At 41.0% G+C, this 20,607-nt stretch overlaps 1 protein-coding gene across 16 annotated transcripts in view; it reads left to right on the top strand.

The window, feature by feature from the left end:
* The window catches only part of NXPE4 (neurexophilin and PC-esterase domain family member 4), a 62,320-nt gene that overhangs the window by 7,135 nt on the left and 34,578 nt on the right, over positions 1-20,607 (top strand). For 2 of the 16 annotated variants that reach the window (XR_010841444.1, XR_010841441.1), the window contains exons 2-6: positions 578-673; positions 1,336-1,441; positions 7,743-7,836; positions 8,537-8,700; positions 12,845-12,953. Coding sequence is in view for 3 of the 16 variants with exons in the window: in XM_067038975.1 (XP_066895076.1) it covers positions 12,930-12,953; positions 17,651-18,130 (504 nt within the window). In the remaining 13 variants the exon portion in view is untranslated. Of the gene's footprint in view, positions 1-577; positions 674-906; positions 1,442-7,742; positions 7,837-8,536; positions 8,701-12,844; positions 12,954-17,650; positions 18,533-20,607 lie in introns of those variants that run through there. The other 14 variants (XR_010841440.1, XR_010841447.1, XR_010841443.1 and 11 more) reach the window with 14 other exon arrangements.

Raw genomic sequence — 20,607 nt, 5'->3', positions numbered from 1 at the left:
TTGGGCTTTTGGTTGCTATGTTGACCTTGGGTTCAACATCAGCTTCAAATTTCTCTGGAGTTATTTTGTGCTTAGGGTGGGTATTGTTTAGACAGAGGGTTTTTCTCAGTCTTCCTCTTTCACCCTTAGCTTCACCCTTCCCTGTCTATGTCTCCGAGTCTCTCTCCATGCCTTGCCCCTTCTCTTGTCATTGACTGCAGTTGTCTCTCACTTGGCACTGCCCAGCCTGGTGGGGAGAAGAAATGGCACCCTCTGTTACTCTGGCTCAACCTCCATCTTAGGCAGGCCTTATGCCCCTGGATTGGGCAGGAGTTGGGGGGTGGCTTTCTCAATGGTCCTGTCCCCCTCCCCAAAGCATTAGGAAATCTCTAATGGCCTGGGTCCAGGAGTTTCCCCCCTCCCACAGGAGTCTACAGTTTTCTTTCTTCTCCACTTCCCCAGCCAGAGTCAGTCTTCACATGTGCTCTGGGAAGTGTTCACTGTCCCTCCCGCAGTGGCACAAGCTTTTGTTCTTAGGGAAGAAGGATGCAGGGGAGACTTGGTGCCTTTCCCATCAAGGAGTTGCCTTCTCTTCCAGGCCTGTGCCACTGAGGGAGACTTCATCCAGCCTCCTGCCCTGATCCAAGTCTTCCTCGTGAGTGCTCGGTGGAGGCCCAAGGAGACGAGGTGGCAGGTAGGTGCAAAGTCTCTTCATGTCTTCACTCCTAGAAGCTCTCTATCCTTACACTAGCCCATACTCAGCTTTTAGCAAATTATTATTTTTTTTAATTAACTAAATTCTTCTTACCCATCTCCCCCCGCAAAAGTGAGTCAGTGTTTGTGTCCCTTCTCTTCTTGGAAGTACTTTGCTTTTGTCAGATTTTTAAGTTAGATGGTTGGCCTGTGACCCCAGTTTCTGGTAGTTAAACAAAAGTTACCCTTTGTAGATTATCTGGATTTTTCCTGTGACTGTGGGAGTGATGATATTCCTGACGGCCAACTCCATCCTAGGCTGAAGTTGGAAGTCCTCCAGAATTTATTTCCAAGGGAAAAAAAACAGTTCAGGGAGACAAAGATCCTCGGATCAAAGAAGAAAACTTTTTAAAAAAATTTTTTTATTTATTTCTGGCTGCGTTGTGTCTTCCTTGCTGCACGAAGACTTTCTCTGGTTGTACCGAGCAGGGGCTACTCTTCGTTGCGGTGCCCGGGCTTCTCATTGGGGTGGCTTCTCTTGTTGTGGAGCACGGGCTCTAGGGCACACAGGCTTCAGTAGTTGTGGCGCACAAGCTTAGTTGCTCCGCAGCATGTGGTATCTTGCCGGACAAGGACTCGAACCCGTGTCCCCTGCATTGGCAGGCGGATTCTTAACCACTGTTCCACCAGGGAAGTCCTGAAGAGAAAAACCTTAATTTAAAGAAAGCACATGTTCAATGAGCTGATTGGACATTGTCTACAACTAAAAGTAAGTAACTGTCTGTTATATTCCCTTTTGATTGAGGAAGATTATGGCATTAAATGAGACGAAGAAGTTTTGCTCAGAATGCAAATTTGCAACTGTAGGCTAATTTTTAACTGAAAATAGCATATTTATCTAAATTAGTGGAAAATACACTAGAGTAAGTATAAGGACGGGGTTCTTAATTTGTGTGTGTGTGTGTGTGTGTGTGCCATAGAACACTTTCACAATCTATGAAACTTTTCTCAAAACAATATTAAGTGCATGAATTAAAATATGTAGGATTTAAAAGGAAATTAATTATACTGAATTATAGTTTTCAAAGTATTTTAAAATATGATAAAGAAATATATGCCCTTCCAATTTACCACATTAAATAACAACGGTTTACAACAATTTCAAAGCAGTAGTGAGAGTAAATGCTATTTTGCAAAATCTGCAACTACTGTGACATGATATGAAATATTTGTGATTTTTAATGGCTTAAATATTAGATATTACTAATACTATTGAACTTTATTATCTACATACAACATTTTTAAAATGTGGACTCTCAGTGAGATGTTAGTGAAAATAAAGATGCAACCTTTTTCCCATCTAAATTCACAGACTTCTCTGATTTCCATCTACGGATCTCCCAAGGGGACCATTGGATTAAGAAACCTCTGTGCTAGAAACAGAGAGCTCTCCAAAGCAGAGGTAGAGAGGAAAGTCAGAGAAGGCTTTGGGAAAACTCCAGGTGGAGATCACAGCATCTGCAAAAATATGCAGATGAGGATGAGTGTAGTACATTCAGAGAACTGAAAGTAATTCAGCATTTTAGGACACAACCCTATCTCTACTACTAGTTACCATTTACTGAGGACTTTTTAGACGCCAAGTGCTGTATTAGTATGTTATAAATACTTTTCATGTAATTAAGTCCTCACAATATCTCTTTGAGGTAAACATATTTAATTCCCCTTTTAGAGATGAGGAAATTGGGATCCAGAGAGTTTAAACAACCTTCCTGAGATCAAGCAGCTTGTATGCTGCAAAGCATGTATATAAACCTAGATCTATTTCATTCAAAGCTCATGAGGGGCTTTGGGTGTGTCTTCATCTGTGTAGGAGGGAAGCATTTCAGTCTGGAAATTCTCAGGGATAAAGAGTCTTGAATGTCATACTAAGGAGAGTGATTGTACCCTGAAAGCCAGTGGTGGTGGGGGGGTGGTCCCTTCTTTCCAGCTTCATCTCCTGCCTCTTCACACACACCTCAACCACCTTGTACCATCACCATTCCCAAACATAACTTGATTTTCCCATTTTATGCTTTGCCCATGATTTCCCTCTGCCTGGTATGCCCTCCTTCCAGGTATGCCTTTGTCTCCTGGCTAACTAGGACTCACCTTTCAAGACTTCATGGGGAGTTCCTGTCTAGTTCACAAATGTCGATACCATCCTTGTTTAGGAAAGCAGAATCCTAAGCTTTCTAGAGGCAGGTGGAAAGGAAACCAGGATAAGGGCCATCCTAGCAGGAAAAGAGAATGCAATGTGGAATAAGAGCAGCAAAGCGTAATATAGCTTTAAAGCTACTTTCTTGGTGAGGAAAAAAAATGTGACAGCGAAAGAGGAATCAAGAGGAAAATTAGATGGTTTATTGTCTGTATAATAAGATTGCCGAGCTTACAGAGAAAATAAAAGTAGCATATGCTGATCGAAAAGGCTACGCTTTCTTTGAACAATCCTGGAGTCAGCCCTACATAGTAAGTTTATAATATTCGCTTAAGATTCCTTTTGCATCTCTAATCTCCAACTGTTGAATCTTGAACAACAATGTTATGTTTTAGCATCCCTCTCTCTCAACCCTTTTATAAATTCAAAACTTATAAAACCAGCAAGTATCAGTATATGTGCTTTCTAGAAAATCCTTTTATCAAAAATCCATTCATTCAACCAGTATTTAATGAGAACCTAAAAATATTCCAGGCACTCATGGGACATGTAATGATGAGTTCTGCAGCAGAGGAACCTCTAAGATACTACACAGAGGTTGAAAACTTGCACCTTACAGTCATGGTTTATTTGCTCCACATTTTTAAGAATATAGACATTCAGGAGCTTTCACATAATCATCTGGATTTCTGGCTTCGATTGAAAGATTGATGAACTGGCACCACTGGGCTTGCAATCCTAAATAAAACAGGCTGGAGCTGAATGAGCCATCTTTTACAGATCAGGTACATGCTTTGCAGTGTACTATCAGCACCACCATACTGCCAACCTTGGGAGTCTCAAGATGGAGAGACATTCTTGACCCTGCCCTGTCTCTCATCCGTCATATTCAATCAGGCAACAAGTCAGTTCAGTCTGTACAATATCCTGTGCTTCCACCCCCTCCTTTTCACTCTAACTTCCAGTACTTTATTACCCCCTGATGAGAAGTATAATAATAATAGCTAACATACATTGAGCAGCACTCATTGTGTTAAGCATTTTATATGGGCCATCTCATGTAATCCTCACATCAGCCCTGTAAGATAAATTCCATCACAATCCTGATTTTATAGTAGAGAAAAGTGAGACACTAAAAGCTTAATTTCCCTGCCTAAGGTTCCACAACCTGTAAGGGGTGGAGTCTGACTCTCAAGACTATACTTTTAACCCTACATATACTGTAAATCATGAAGATAGCTTCAAGCTTGCATACAAGTAGCCCTGGTACCTTGAAGCCTTTCCAAGGTGTAGAAAGAAATGGAATGCTTTAAGGGGATCATTTCCCACTCCAGATCCTCAACTGCTATAAATATTCTTTCATAAAATGGGTCTGCCTGCTAACTCGAGTGAGGTCTCAAAGTCTCCTTTCACCATGACCTTTCTCTCACTGACTATCCCGCACCCATCTTCAATCTTACCAGGGTGCATTGCCCCAGAGTATGAAACACTCTAGGAAGTAAACAAAAGGACAATTTGAAATATTGGTGTAGGTGTTGGGAAGAGTCAATAGCTTTTTCAGTGGTATAACAAACCTTTTGAGGTCCAACCCAGTTCCAGTTCCATTCCAACCTACAGACAGATGGAGGTTGCTGCTATCCTAACAACACCCTAATAACTTTTCCTTATTGTGGTTGTAGTTAACCTTCAGTCCACCACAGGCTTCAAATTCTTTGTTGCCCTGTGCTTACGCTGGGGGTTGAGATGCAGAAGGGTCTTTCCCTAGTGTTCCTGCTTCCCCCTCCACTCTCAGCCAACTCTGAGGTCAATGTCACGGTGCTCTCCCTCCACAGATTGCAGACTGCTGCTGTGCCGTTGTTCCTGGGTACTAGGCCGGGGGCGGGGGCAGGAGAGAGTGTTTTCCTGGTCCAGCCTGTCTTAGGCAGGTCCTCTGTGCCTGGATCTTTGAGGAAGCTTTTTTCAGAGTTCCCGCTCCTCCCTCCCATAGCAACCACAGTCTGCTTTGTCTCCAAGGTTGGTCTCGGTGGGAGTTTCCTGCCCTGTTCATGGTGGTAGCAGACCTCTACTTACTGTCAGGATAAATCCTGGGTCCATGATAGCTTCCTGTCCCTTTCCTAGAAGTAGGGGTCTTATTCTCCTACCTCCTGTCTTTGCAGGCTTGGATCTTTGCTTGTGTCCTGGGAATGAGAAAGTTACATTCCTACTCTCAAGGCAGGACCTGTTGAATTTCTAATCTTCCTTCCTTAGCAGTGGAGTTTTGCCTGGGCCCTGACACCGGTTTGCAGCTTCTCCTCAAGTGATTGAAGGCTTTTGCTGAAGAGCCTTGGAAAGTCTGCAGGGCTTTATGCCCATTCCTTAGCAGCTGCCCACCCCTTCCTTCATGCCTGCACCAAGTAGGGGTACTCTCTCAATCTCCTGCTCCCAGTCTTCCTCCTGAGGACCAGTGAAGAGCCATGAGGAAGAGCTTACGGGTGACTGTTCTACTCTTTTCTGGAACGTTCCACCAGCACATAAACCCACATTCGGCCTTTAACAATTCATTTACATTTTTGCTGGTTTCTTCTTTTCTTTTCCTGTTGCTCTCTTTTTCCCACGCTCTGCCAAAGATGAAAGGGTTTGTGTATCTCATCTCTTCTTGAAGGAGATTGTCCCTCCTTGGAATTTGGGTCATTTGGTTTCTTGCTACTTGAGTTCTCTGAGGTACTCAAGAAAGTTACACTTTTGTCGAATATCTGTTTTTTTCCCATTGTGAGGGTAAGAGTGAATTTTTTGCAGCTTATTACATTTTCTGTACTCACAGAAGTCTTAGTTGACTTTTATAAGTATTACTTTATTGAGGCATAAAAATATTACATATCATATAATTCACTCATTTCAAGTGTACAGTTGAACTTTCTTTCCAAATGCACACACCCACCCACCACCCCGCCTCAACTGCTGTCACTGGGAGGAGGGTCGTAACCCTCAGGACTGACAGGGACAGCGGTTGGTAAACATTAGCCCAGAGGCAAAAGAATATTCCAGGTGTTTTGTGCACTGGATTTGTCCCTCCCTTGGGATCCTAATATTGCTTCCTCCTAGCTGCTCCCCTGCCTCCAGACCTCCTCCTATTTCATCCTATTTTGTGTTTCATGACTGTGTGCAACCATCACCAAAAATCAGTTTGGGAACAAGTTCATCACCCCAAGATGATCCTTCATGCCGATTTACTCTTAATCCCTATCCTTGTCTCATCTTCATCCCAACCCCAAGCAACCACGGATCTAGTTTCTATCTCTACAACCTTGCCTTTTCTGGACATTTCAAATTTCATATTGCAAATGGAATCATGAAATATGTGGTCTCTTGTATCCGAGTCTTTCATTGAGCATAATAGTTTTGAGGTTCATCCAAATCCTGGCATGTGTTAGCAGTTCATTCCTTTTTATTGCTGAATTCTATTTCAGTGTATACCTATACCTAATTTTGTCTGTACCATATTCACCAGTTAAAAGACATGTAGGTTGTCTCCAATTTAGAAGCCATTATGAATAATGCTGCTATGAAAATGTATGTGCAAATCTCTGTGTAGTTCATTGAATGTTTAGCTATACCTCTTTGTTTTATCATCAGTGGTACTCAACTCTAGCAAAGCTATGGTCTACAGTCCCAAAATGGTCCACAGCTTGTTTTTCTAAATAAAATTTTATTGGTACACAGCCGTTCACAGGCTTACATATGTTCTGTGGTCGTTTTCACATTGCACTACAACAGCAGAGTTGAGTACTTGTGACAGAGACACTCTGGCCTACGAAGCCTTAAATATTTACCACCTGGTCCTCTGTAGAAAAAAAATCACTCCCCCTGCTCTAGAGTTTATAATGTGCATCTTTAACTTATGATAGTCTATTTTCAAATAATATACTATTCTGCAATTAATGTAGGAACCATACAACAGTATAATTCTACTTACTTCCTGCTACCCTTTGTACTCTTGTTGTCATATAGTTTTATTTCTATTTCTGCTATAAACTCAGCAGTGTAGAATAGATATACATCCTATAGGTTATGTTTCTCTGGAGAATCCTGACTAATACATCTTGTATGTCGTGTGTCTTTTTTCTTGGGCTCCTTATAAGATTTCTCATCTTTGCTTCTCAACAGTTTGACTAAGATATGCATAGTTGAGGAAGTCTGTTGCTCTAGGGGTCCATTGAGCTTCTTATATCTGATATCTATCCTCAGTTTGGGAAAATGCTAAGTCATTATCTCTTCAGATATATCTACTGCTCCATTATCTCTCCCTTCTCCTTTTAGGTCTCTAATTACTTATATATTGGGCCAGATGATATTGCCCCACATATCGTAGATATTCTGTTACTGGGTTTTTGCCTTTTTTCTTTTGGTTCTTCATTTCGTATAATTGCTATTGGCCTGTCTCCAAGTTTGTTGTTGCTTTCTTCTTCTGAGTCCAGCATGTCATAATTCGAATGAATTTTTCAGTTCTGCATTGTGTTTTTTTCATTTTTAACATTTTCATCTATAAGTTCCATCAAAATAACTGTTTGGGTCTTTTTTATAATTTTGACCTCTCTGCTGAAATTCCCCCATCTACTTACATTGTTCAATGTTTCCACTAGAGCCTTTAATATGTTTGCCACAGTTATATTAAAGTCTCTGTCTAATAATTCCAATAACAGGACTATCTTTGAGTCTTCCTTATGTGACTTGTAATTTTTTGACTTTGTGTCAGACATTCTGTATAAACAAATCATAGATATTGAAGGAAATAATACAGCTCCCCCCAAAGGGCATGCTCCTTCTTTCAAGGTACTGGAATGCAGGATTGAGTCAATTTAATCTCTCATTGAGCTGTGTCTGGGCTTTGTTACAGTTTTAGCTTGATTCAGTTCATCACCGGCTTTAAAAGTTTTGAAGGCAGATTTGCAGCAACATGGATGGACCTGGAGATTATCATACTGAGTGAAGTAAGTCAGACAGAGAAAGACAAATATCATATAATATTGCTTATATGTGGACTCTAAAAAAAATAATACAAATGAACTTATTTACAATACAGAAACAGACTCACAGATTTAGAGAACAAACTTATGGTTACCAGGAGGAAAGGTGGGGGGAAGGGATAGATTGGGAGTTTGGGATTGACAGGTACACACAGCTATATTTAAAATAGATAACCAACAAGGACCTACTGTATAGCACAGGGAACACTACTGATATTCTGTAATACCCTAAATGGGAAAAGAATTTGAAAAAGAATAGATACATGTATCAATATATGTATAACTGAATCACTTTGCTTACACCTGAAACAACACAACATTGTTAATCAACTATGCTCCAATATAAAATAAAAATTTAAAAAATATTTTGAAGGCAGAATCAGAGTAGAGCTTGAGTCTGATCATACACAAGACTCCACAGATCCTTTTAGGCTTAAGAGGCTAACCATCAGCTTTCCAATTCATAATGGTAGCTTCTTTGGGTTTCTGGGGATTCTTATTTGTTCTCCAGTCTCACTTCTAGATTATTGCACCTCAGTAGATTCCTTTATGTCCAGCTTCCTTGTCTCTAACCTTTGGAGAATGCTGCAGTACACTAGCTGAATGCAGCCCAAAGTGCTTTGGAGAGATTTCTCCTAGTTCTCCCCTGTTTTCTCGCCTTTAGCAGGCCACTGCAATAAGCCTAGTGAAAGCTTGGATTGCTTCAGAGTCATGGGACAGCTCTCCTACCCTGTCCCCAGCTTCACCAGGCCACTGCCTTTCACTTGTGAAGGAACTGCTTGTTTCAAGAGGATTCTCTTAGCCTTGCTCTCAAACCTCAAGTGTAATGTAAGTAACTGTGGTAACAGCAGGTATCCTTGACTTGCTCCTGATCTTAGAGAGAATGCATTCTGTCTTGCTCCATTAAGTATGATGTTAATATTGCTTAGTACAGATGACAACAAACTTACTACATGTCCAAATTTGTAACATACATCTAAACAGAACTGAGGAGGAAATTACTTAGAATACATTTAATAAAACAAGAAAGATGTTTTTTTAAACATCTTTATTGGAGTATAATTGCGTTACAATGGTGTGTTAGTTTCTGCTTTATAACAAAGTGAATCAGTTATACATATACATATGTTCCCATATCTCTTCCCTCTTGTGTCTCCCTCCCTCCCACCCTCTCTATTCCACCCCTCTAGGTGGTCACAAACCACCTGGCTGATCTCCCTGTGCTATGCGGCTATTTCCCACTAGCTATCTATTTTATTTTTGGTAGCGTATATATGTCCATGCCATTCTCTCACTTTGTCACAGCTTACCCTTCCCCCTCCCCATATCCTCAAGTCCATGCTCTAGTAGGTCTGTGTCTTTATTCCCGTCTTACCCCTAGGTTCTTCATGACCTTTATTTTTATTTTTATTTTTTTTCTTAGATTCCATATATATGTGTTAGCATACGGTATTTGGTTTTCTCTTTCTGACTTACTTCACTCTGTATGACAGACTCTAGGTCCATCCCCCTCACTACAAATAACTCAATTTCATTTCTTTTTATGGCTGAGTAATATTCCATTGTATATATGTGCCACATCTTCTTTATCCATTCATCTGTTGATGGACACTTAGATTGCTTCCATGTCCTGGCTATCGTAAATAGAGCTGCAATCAACATTTTGGTACATGACTCTTTTTGAATTATGGTTTTCTCAGGGTATATGCCTAGTAGTGGGATTGCGGGGTCATATTGTAGTTCTATTTGTAGTCTTTTAAGGAACCTCCATACTGTTCTCCATAATGGCTGTATCAATTTACATTCCCACCAGCAGTGCTTTGTCATTTTTGACGTTGTATTTTAACACTCTCGGGCAGCCTTATCTGAAAGCACTGTACTTGGTGTGGTTATGGCCACAGGGAATGCCATTGTCCTTCCTCATATAATTCAAATGTTGGTGCATTTACTGTTGTCCCAGAAGTCTCTGGGATTGTCTTCAGTTCTTTTCATTCTTTTTTCTTTTCTGCTCCTCGGCAGTTATTTCCACCATTGTGTCTTCCAGCTCACTTATTCATTCTTCTGCCTCAGTTATTCTCTTATTGATTCCTTCTAGTGTATTTTTCATTTCAGTTATTGTGTTGTTCATATTTGTTTGTTTGTTCTTAAATTCTTTTAGATCTTTGTTAAACATTTCTTGTATTTTTTCAATCCGTGCCTCCATTCTATTTCTGATATTCTGGATCATCTTTACTATCATTACTCTGAAATCTTTTTCAGGTAGGTTGTCTATTTCCTCTTCATTTATTTGGTCTTGTAGGTTTTTACCTTGCTCCTTCATTGGTGACATATTTTTGTCATCTCATTTTTTTGATGGGTGGGATTGTGTTCTTGTCTTACTGGTTGTTTAGCCTGAGGCTTCCAGCACTGGAGTTTGTAGGTGATTGGGTAGAGCTAGGTCTTGGTGCCAAGATGAGGATCTCTGGGAGACCTCACTCCATGGAATATTCCCTGGGGTCTGAGGTTCTCTGTTAGTCCAGTGGTTCAGACTCTGAGCTCCCACTACAGGAGCTCTGGCCTGACCCCCAGCTCGTGAACCAAGATCCCACAAGCCTCACAGTGCAGCAAAAAAAATAGAAAAGGAAGAAAAAGAAAGGAAGGAGCAGAACAATAACAAAGAGTAAAAAATAAAATAAGGTTAGAAAGCTAACAGATATGTTAGAAAGAATTTAAAAATTAAAATATAGATGAAACAACAATCGGAAAGTAAAACAGAACCACAATAGTAAAAAAGAGGAGAAAAAAAAAAGCCGGAAAAGGCCTTGGCTGTGGGGGGTGTGGCTTAGGCAGGGGCGGAGTTTAGGGGGTTGGTGGGGCCTATGCTTAGGATCCACTGGGCCAGAAGAGGCCCTGGGGGAGGGCGGGTACTTAGGCTTAATGCAGCAGGAGGGGCCCAGGAGTGCCTCTGGACTTAGAGGTCAGAGGACCAGGTCCAGGACCCCAGCAGGCTCACTGGGCCTGAGTGGGTGGGGGAAATGCTAGGTGCATTCCCCCCTGTTGCTCCAATCCTGGAGGGCCCCTACCCATTGGCCTCTCTTCTTCTTCCCCCTTCCCTCCCTCCTATGTCTCTAGGAGCCATGCGGCCAGAGGTGGCCCCAGAAGGCAGGGGACCAGACCCGGAAGCCCAACAGGCTTCCCTGGGAGGAGTGGGTGGGGGAAACACCCTCTGCATCTCCCCGATCTTCCAATCCCAGAGGGCCCCTCCCTGTCTGCCTCTACTCCTCTTCCCCTCTCCTCCCTCCCTCCCTCCTATGCCCCTAGGAACCCCAGAGCTGGAGGGGGCCTCAGAGAACAGAGAACCAGGCTCAGGAGCCCAGAAGGCTTCCCAGGGACTGAATGGGCGGGGGAAATGCCCACTGCACCTTCTCTGATCTTCTGGCCCTGGAGGGTCACCCCCCACCATCTGCCTCTCTTCCTCTTTCCCCCTCCTCCCTCCCTCCCATGCCCCTAGGACCCACGAGGCCGGAGGGGGTCCCGGAGAATGAAGGACCAGGCTGGGACCCAGCAGGTCCCCAGGCCGAGTGGGCAGGGGAAACACCCTGATCCTCTGATCCTGGAGGGGCCATCCTGGTCCACCTCTCCTCTTCTCCCCCCACCTCCATCCTACACCCCTAGGACCAACATGGCCCAGAGGGGGCCATGGAGGGCAGGGGATCTGGCCCCGGAGCCCAACAGGTTTCCCGGGGCCGAGTGAGTGGGAGAAACACCTGCCCTGCCTCCCCTGATCCTCTGAGCCCCTAAGGGCCCCTCCAGGCACGGGAACCACTCCCCGCTCCCAGCCACCCCTCAGGGGCACCAGTCCTGTCCGGCCTCCACCTCTCCTCCCCCCTCACCCCCTCCCCCACATCCTACCCAGTTGTTCAGGGGTTCCTCCCATCTCCTTGGGCATCGAGGTCCCCTGCCAGTGTCCAGCAGACACCTTAGTTGTAGGGAGACTCAAACTCTGTGTCTTCCCACACTGCCATCTTGACTCCACCCCCCAATACCAGATTGCAATTGCTTTTTAATAAATTGTTATCTGGTAGGATAGGCCCTTTATTTTAAGCTTCTTCTACAGGTTTGGTTCCCTACTTTTGGCTTGTTGCTCTTCCATATAGTAATTAGTCATCGTATAGAGGTCTGATAGAATTTGGGGGAGAATTGCAATCCACATGATATTAAACTTTCTCATTCATAAACATGACATACCAATTCATTTATTCAGGTCTTCTTTTATGTCCTTCAGTGTTTTACAATGTTGCCCATAAAAATGTTTTATATCCTGTTTTAATTTTAGATGTTACTGCAAATAGAATTTTTTACTATTATATTTTTAATTGGTCATTATTACTGCTTAGAATACAATTGATTTTATACGTTGATTAGTTTCCTAGGGCTGCCATAACAAAGTACGATAAACTGTGTGGCTGAAACCACATAAATTTATTCTCTCACAGTTTAGGAGGCTAGAATCTGAAATCAAGGTGTCAGTAAGATGACGCTCCCTCTGCAGGCTCTAGGGAAGAATCCTTGCTCACCTGTCTCAGCTTCTAATGGTCCCAGGCATTTCGTGGCTTCTGGCAACAGACTCCAATCTCTGCCTCCATCCCCACATGGACTCTTTCACTCTGTGTCCTCTTTTCTTTTTACAAGGACACCAGTCATTGAACTTCAGGCCTAACCTAAACTGAGAATGATTCCATCTTGAGATCCTTAACTAATTACATCTGCAAAGACCCTATTTCTAAATAAGGTCACAATCTGAGATTCCAGGTGGACATGAATTTTGGGTGGACACTATTCAACTCACTTACAATCTTATATCAAACAACTTGACCAAATTTTCTTATTATTTCTAATAGTTTGTGGATTATCATATCTTTTATGTCATCTTCAAACAGACAATTTTCTCATTTTCTGTCTCTTCTGTCATTCCTTTTTTGTTCCCCCTTAGGTCTTCTTACTTTTGCTACAACTCCATGAAAATATTGAACAAAAGTTGTAATGACAAGCAACTTTAATTTGTTCCTAACTTGAGTATGAATTCTTCTAAAATTTCACAGGTAAGTGTAATTAATATTTGATGTAGGGCTTTAATAAACATCTTGTATTATACTAATCAAATTTCCTTTAATAAACATCCTGTATTATACTAATCAAGTTTCCTTCAATTCCTAGTTTGCGAAGAGTTTGCTAAGGTTATTTTTACATTGTTGTGTTTTCAAATTATGAATGAGTGTTGCATTTTATTGTCTTTTTTTTCAGCATCAATTGAAATGATCACATTTCTTTCATCTAACTGTTAATGTAGTAGTCAGGGAGGAAAAATTGTTCCTCTATCCCTATGTTCAGCAGCTGGAGTCCTATATATTTGTCTTTTTCTCTTGATCAGATGTACTAGAAAGTTGCTCATTTTTAGTTTTGTTCTAAGAATTGGCTTTTTATTCTGTTGATCATTTCTATTGTTTATTTGTTTTATCTCTTATTAGTATCTGCTCCTACATTTGTGATTTCCTTACTTCTACTTTCTTCAGGTTTACTATGCTGTCCTTTTTCTATTCTTGACTTGGACATCTAGCTCATTTCGTGTTAATTCTTATTGCTATTTAATAACTGCATTTACAGTTATATATTTCCCCCTCAGTACAACTTGGTGGCTTTCCGCAACATTTGACATAAAGTATTTTCATTGCTATTCACTGTCAAATATTTTATGATTTCATTGTGTTTTACATATAAATGATGAATTTAAAAGTTGTTGAGACTTCCCTTGTGACTCAGTATTTTTGATTTTCACACGTACTTGAAAATAATATAGTGTCTCTGTTTCCTTGGTTTTTACCCTACCTTTCTGGGATTCTTACTAAATATGGATATTAACATTTTTATTTCTTTGCTCCATATCTTTTAACTTGTCTTTCACATTCTTTCAACTCCTTGATGATTTCTGGAGAGTTCTTCAACCTGATCTTCCAGGTTACTAATTTTATTTTTGTATACATTTTACTCTTGCACTCTACTATTATTTATTTTGGTTATTATATATTGTAGACTGAGACTCTTCCACTAATTCTTCTTTATGACTGCTCATTTGTGCTTTACAGTCAAGCAACTGGTATCTCTTCTCTCTCTCAAATGATATTTATTATGCTTAATTCTAATTCTTGGTCTATGTGGCCCATTACTTTTCTCATTTTTTTATATAGTGATTGTGCTCTTCAGATATCTCATTATTTTTTCCTGTGAGGTCACATTTCCTTGGAATTATTGGCTATCAATGGTAATGTCTTCCTAGGAGAACAGGCCAAATTCCAAGCCTTAGCTTGTGCCATTGGTAGTGAATTTGCAGGGGTTCTTAAAAGGATTCTTTAGTACTAGGAGCCTGTTTTGATCTGTCCTCAACAATTTTCCACTCTGTTGCTCACACACTGAACCATAAGTGACTTTTCTGTACCTCCACCCAAGTACAGTTTTCCCAAGAGCTGTCATCCTCTTATGATCTAGTCATCTAAACCAGAGGTTCTCAACCAAAGGAGGTATTTGGAAATGTGTGAGGGAAATTTGGGGGTTGCTCTATTGACACTGGGTTACTACAGGCATTTAGGGCAAGGGGCTGGGGTACTGAGCATGCATTATTATAACGCACAGAAAAATCCCACACAATGAAGTACTGTCCCAAACAGAATGACAGTAGTGCCCCCAGTAGTGATGGGGCAGAAGTTAAAGTTTAGGACTATCTCATTCATTTGCACAAGTAGGTTTCTTTTTTGTACTCTCAGGGTCCCCGAGTGGTGCCTCATGCTACTACACTGCCCCCAGTCAGGTGCTCAGAGAGATGCTATTTCTCTGCCCTACAGTAGCAAGGTGGCAATCATTGTTCTAACCAGGGTATTATAAGGAGGTTAAAAGGACTCAGAATGCTCGCCTCAACCTTTATCCTGCCCATGGCTTCCAGCTGTTTCCTGCCCTGGGTTCGCTTCCTCTTCCCAAACCCTCACCTCCATGAGGCACAACAGAACCCAGTTATCTTGGACTTCCTAGGGATATCTCACAGTTTTTATTAATATCTCAAATACATCACCTCCTCTCACTTCTGTGGCATTTCCAGGGCTGGATCACGTGAGGGAATCAGCACCCTCTATTAGAATCCCATCCTTCTACATCACAGGAACACTGATTATTAACAATACATGAAAAAAAAGTACATGGAAAACTCATTTTGAAAAACGAGAGCAACAAAAGGAGATTCACCCCAGCAGATAATAAGATATTGTATCTTTATATTTGTATAAAGCCATGTTTTTTAAAAAAGCAAAATGAAACTTAAAAGAATAACATTTACAGGAAAATAGACCAAACAGGATTATAAAGCCCAGAAATATAGCAGGTATAGATGGCAACATGAAATGGTAGAAGTGGCAGCACCAATCTGTGTGAACATGATAGACTATTTGGTAAGTTATTTGGTAGATGATTTGGGGGGAAATGAACCATTTCATGGAGAAATATATTATTTTCTCCACTTGAGAAAGCTTTTAAACTCTTTCTCTTGAAATAATTTTATAATTACAGAAAAGTTTCAAAAATAGTACAGAGAGCTCTCCTATACCCTTCAGCCAGCTTCTCTCAATTATATTGTCCACCTTCTACAGATGGCATGATGCTTAAGGGTGTGGATTCTAAATCCAGATGTCTTGGGATCAAAATATGGCCTCTCCATGTCCTAGCCGGATGGGCTTGGGCAAGTTACATAACTACATAGTGATTTTGTCTTTAGTTTCCTCGTCTGTAAAATGGAGATGAAAATAGTACCCACCTGGTAAAATGAGGTAATATACACAATGCATTTAGAATACTGTTTGCTACATACTAAGTTCTCTTTGGTGTAAGCTGTCATCACTATTATTATTTCGTGGAAGGGCAGATGCTAGGAGTAAGGTGATGGCTTCACATCAGGTAGGCACAGTGGTTAACAGTAGGGGCTTTGGAGCCTAACGGACCTAGACTGTGCCACTTAGAAGCTATGACCTTGGGCATAGTACTTATTTTCCTCATCAATGAACTAAAAATAACAACAGCATCTGGCGGTGGTTATAAAGAGTAAATGAGGTAATGGTTATAAAATATTTAACACATTGCAAGACACATGAGCACTCAGAAAGTGCCCAGTAAACAATAGCTATTGCAATTATTATCATTAGTTCATATCAGAGTTGGGGCTAGAATCCATTTGCTAGAATCCTAGTCCAGTTGCTCCTTTTACTAAACCAAGAATGCATCAATAATAATTCAGAATCCACTAGTAGATCTTAACACTGTTACCTGGAAAACTGTCACTGCCTGTCCTGGACCCTGGCTTTTACCACTGGGGACAGTGCAGCTGGTGTGGCTCCCTGCTGGCCTTCCTGACAGGATGCCACTCTTGTGATCTCCAACTTAGGGTGTAAGCTGATTCTCCCAGTAAAAAGGGAAAATCAATAGGGCCTTGGATCCCCTCCAACAGAAGGGGAGAGTTTTAAATTGTGACCTCTGGTAAATGACTAAACTCTGCCAGACCTCAGTTTCCTCATCTATAAAATTAAGGGTCTGGTGATAACCTCTAGCATCACATCCTATAACTGTGGGTCTCTTAGTTTATAAAAAGTGCTAAATTATTGAGTTACCTACCCTCTTGGCTGACCTTTCAAGTTGTGGTAGCAAAACATCTGTTGCACATATTGTTAAAAGTTAAATTGTATGGCTATAGTGTGCTTTGGAAAAGGAAATTGAAATATGTTAGAAACGGAATGAAGAAAAAATTCTGCCCTTTTCCTCCACCCAACCCTCCAGCATCACTATTTTCAAACCATACTGGTTAAGATTTTAAGTGCAGCCCTTTACTTCTAAGATGATACATGTTACAAAGCATTAATAATCCTTTACTACACATTTTCCTCAGAAATTCTAGCTATAAAGCAGCTGGCCTTGATAGTTTGACAAGGGTCTAATTCATACGATGAAAAATGAAGGGACTTCATTTTCTTCTATCCATATGATACTTTTCAAAAGTTTCAAGATTGGGTAGACTACTTTCACAAGAATTGGGAGAAACTTCAAGTTTAGGTACAGATTCTGTCACTTACTAGTTGTGTAATCTTGAACAGGTCATTTCATCTCTTGGTTTTCTTTTCTACAATATGGCAATTAAATATATATATGCATATATATTGAGCTTTGAAGTAAATGAATATATCAGTCCTAATAAATGCTTTGTAAACTGTAAAGTCCTTCACAAGTGCATAGTAATATTATTATTATAGATGATGTATTCAGTACCATTTCATGCATCTGTAAAAGAAACACAGAAGTATAAAATATAATTCCTGTCTTAAGGGAACTTACAGAGGACTTGGGGAAATAGGGTTACTTGTTTTTTGAAATATAAAGACATCAATTGGTATCTTTCTCTATCTTCAAATGAACTTAGTCTATCGTTAGCAAAATGTACAAAACTAATACCCACAAAAGTGACTCCATCATCCTCCAGTGAAGTGATCTCAGTGCTCACCATCGCCAGTCGATTTGGCTCTACATGGTTCTACAGAGCGGCAAATATAATTTCTGATTTGTATAACACTTTTGGTTGCTCAATAATTTTCAAACTATTCTCTCATTTAAACCTATAATAAAATTAGTCAGGATTAAATTATTTAATCATAAACACCAAATCTTTTCTTCTATTTTTATGACCTTTGTAACTTTTTTTCCCTTTCATTTTGAGATTGCCTATTTGTCATCAGCCCTGAAGTCAGTGGATCTGCATGAATTTGGAAATTTTCAAAACCAATTTGCTGTGGACTTGCACAAGAATATCAACATCCAGTGGCAAAAGCATGGTTACCCCTTGATTGGATCACTGACCTATTCAGTCAAAGCGATTGAGTACATCGTTCGCGTTGCTGACAGAACTGGAGGAGAAAAAAATACCGTCATTGTTATTTCTCTGGGCCAGCACTTCAGACCCTTTCCCATTGATGTTTTTACCCGAAGGGCTCTCAGTGTCCATGACGCAGTTCAGCGCCTTCTTCTGAGAAGCCCAGACACTGTGGTTATCATCAAGGCAGAAAACATCAGGGAGATGCACAGTGATGTGGAGAGATTTAGTGACTTTCATGGTTACATCCAATATCTTGCCATAAAGGACATTTTTCAGGATCTCAATGTGGGCATTATTGATGCCTGGGATATAACAATTGTATAGGGCACAAATAATGTCCACCCACCCCAATCTGTAGTCAGAAATCAGATTAATATATTGTTAAACTTTATTTGCTAGATAAAACATATCACTTTAATTTATTCACTTAATTAAAGACATCTATTAAGTGTTTGCTATCATGCCAGCTGCTGTTGGCTCTGAACTCTCAATTAGCAAGAGAAAATCTGCACTATGGCTGATTTATTAACCAGCAACTCAACCAAATCAGTTATTTCTAATTTGGGCTTCCACTTACAAATAAACACAAAAATACTTATGAAAAGGAGCTACCCTTCTTGATCAGAGTCATGACACTTTGCACAAGCAGGAAGTCAAGACACCTAATGATTAAAAGTTCTCTGTGATGCATGGAAATTCAGAGCAATAAAGTCATTATAAAATAAATATTTGGAGAAAGTAGTCCCATTTCCTTATTTATGAGACAAGTTCAGATGATTTCCAAGTGGGAAGAGCAGTCTTTTGAGGCAATGCTCCATGTACACAGTCCTGAAGGAGCAGCAGAATTTGAAGCAAGACCCTCTGCATACTGAAAGCCTCTGACATTTCTCTCCCTAGAGGGACTCCCACTGCTAGGAGCTAATCTATTCTGTAGAATTTATCCTTCAGGAATATCAGATAAAACAGTTGAGGGCTTCCCTGGTGGCGCAGTGGTTGAGAATCCGCCTGCCGATGCAGGAGACGCGGGTTTGTGCCCCGGTCTGGGAAGATCCCACATGCCGCGGAGCGGCTGGGCCCGTGAGCCATGGCCGCTGCGCCTGCGCGTCCGGAGCCTGTGCTCCGCAACTGGAGATGCCACAACAGTGAGAGGCCCGCCTAGCACACACACACAAAAAAACAGTTGAAAGCACAGTGCTCTAGGATTCAGAGAGCTGGGCTTCAGTCCTTTTGTTGACAGTAATTACATAACTTTAGATAAGTCACTTCAGCTCTCTGGGCCTCAGTTTCTGAAATGAAGGAGTTAGTCTGAGATTTGTGATTTTCAAACCTTGCTCTGTGCAACTCTGGGTGGTGCTGCAGGTACTGCCTGGAGGGACAGGAGTTAGGAGAAGTGCTTGGTTGCAGGGTACCAATTCTTCCACACCACTTCAGCCAGAATATCAGCCATTTTTACCATTGTTGATTTTTTTTTTTTTTTTTTTTTTCCGGTACGCAGGCCTCTCACTGTTGTGGCCTCTCCCTTTGCGGAGCACAGGCTCCGGATGCACAGGCTCAGCGGCCATGGCTCACGGGCCCAGACGCTCCGCGGCATGTGGGATCCTCCCGGACCAGGGCACGAACCAGTGTCCCCTGCATCGGCAGGCGGACTCTCAACCACTGCGCCACCAGGGAAGCCCTTTACCCATGTTTATTGGGCTTCTGGGTAGGCTTTTGATTTGAAAAAAAAAAGGTTCTACCACTTAAAATGTTTGAAAACCATAATGTAGATAATCAACAACATTGATTTCTATAATCTACACAGATGGGTTACTATTTTAATCACGCTCACTTGCATTGTAATAGGCCTTCCCAAAATTTGACCGAAAAAGAATGATATGAGAATTTCAGTTGAATAGGGTGATATAACTATTATAAAGTATTTTGGTATAATATTCTTCCTTAATTTTTCCCTCTAAACCATGCTCCAGATATCACTGGGCCCCTGACCTACTCTTGCTCCATCTAGGAAAAGACAATTATAATAGGAATATCTTAAATCCATTTATCCAGTTTCCTCCAGGAAAGGGATAATAATTTTTCTACTTATTTGCCCATGAACCACAATTCACAGTTCAGTGCTCAGTAAACAGACGGTCAAAAATATTAAGTCCCTTATCATGTGTCAGGAACTATTCGAGTCTTTAGGAATACAGTGGTCCAAAAGGCACATGAATTCTTTGCCATCAAAGAATTTATATTGTAATAAAGGAAAAAGATAAACAAAAAAGTTATAAAATAATCCCACACTACTAAAGTAGTATGAACAAAGTATACAATAGGGTAATGTGATGCAGAGTGACAGCATGGTGGTGATGGAGGTGACTAGTTGGAGCAGTTCAAAAAGGCATCTCAGAGGAGAAGGCATTTCAAGGGAGATCAAAATAATGGAAAGGAGGCATCCGTGAGACAAAGTGAAGACAGCGATCCTTAAGAAAGAATGGCAAGTGCCAAACCCCTGAGACATGATGGAGCTTGGTTTATTTAAAGAACAGGAGACCATTATGCCTGGAGTATTGTCAGTGCGAGAAGTAGGAAGGGAGTAGAAGTTAGAGAGGGAGATAGGGGCCAGATCACATGTGGCCTTTGTAGTCTATGGCAAGGAGTTTGAATTCTATCCTAATTATAATGGGAAGGCAACTGAGGGAAGGAGAAAAGGAAGGAAAATAAGAGAGAGGGCAGGAAAGGGAGAAGGAGAGAAGGAAGAAAAGAGGACAAAAAGAAAGAGAAGGAAGAAAATAAAGGGAGGGAGGGAAAGAATAAGG

Source organism: Kogia breviceps, chromosome 7, assembly GCF_026419965.1.
Source record: "Kogia breviceps isolate mKogBre1 chromosome 7, mKogBre1 haplotype 1, whole genome shotgun sequence".
Taxonomy (NCBI): domain Eukaryota; kingdom Metazoa; phylum Chordata; class Mammalia; order Artiodactyla; family Physeteridae; genus Kogia; species Kogia breviceps.
The sequence above is the reverse complement of the archived record's forward strand: the minus strand, read 5'-3'. Positions and strand labels throughout refer to the sequence as shown.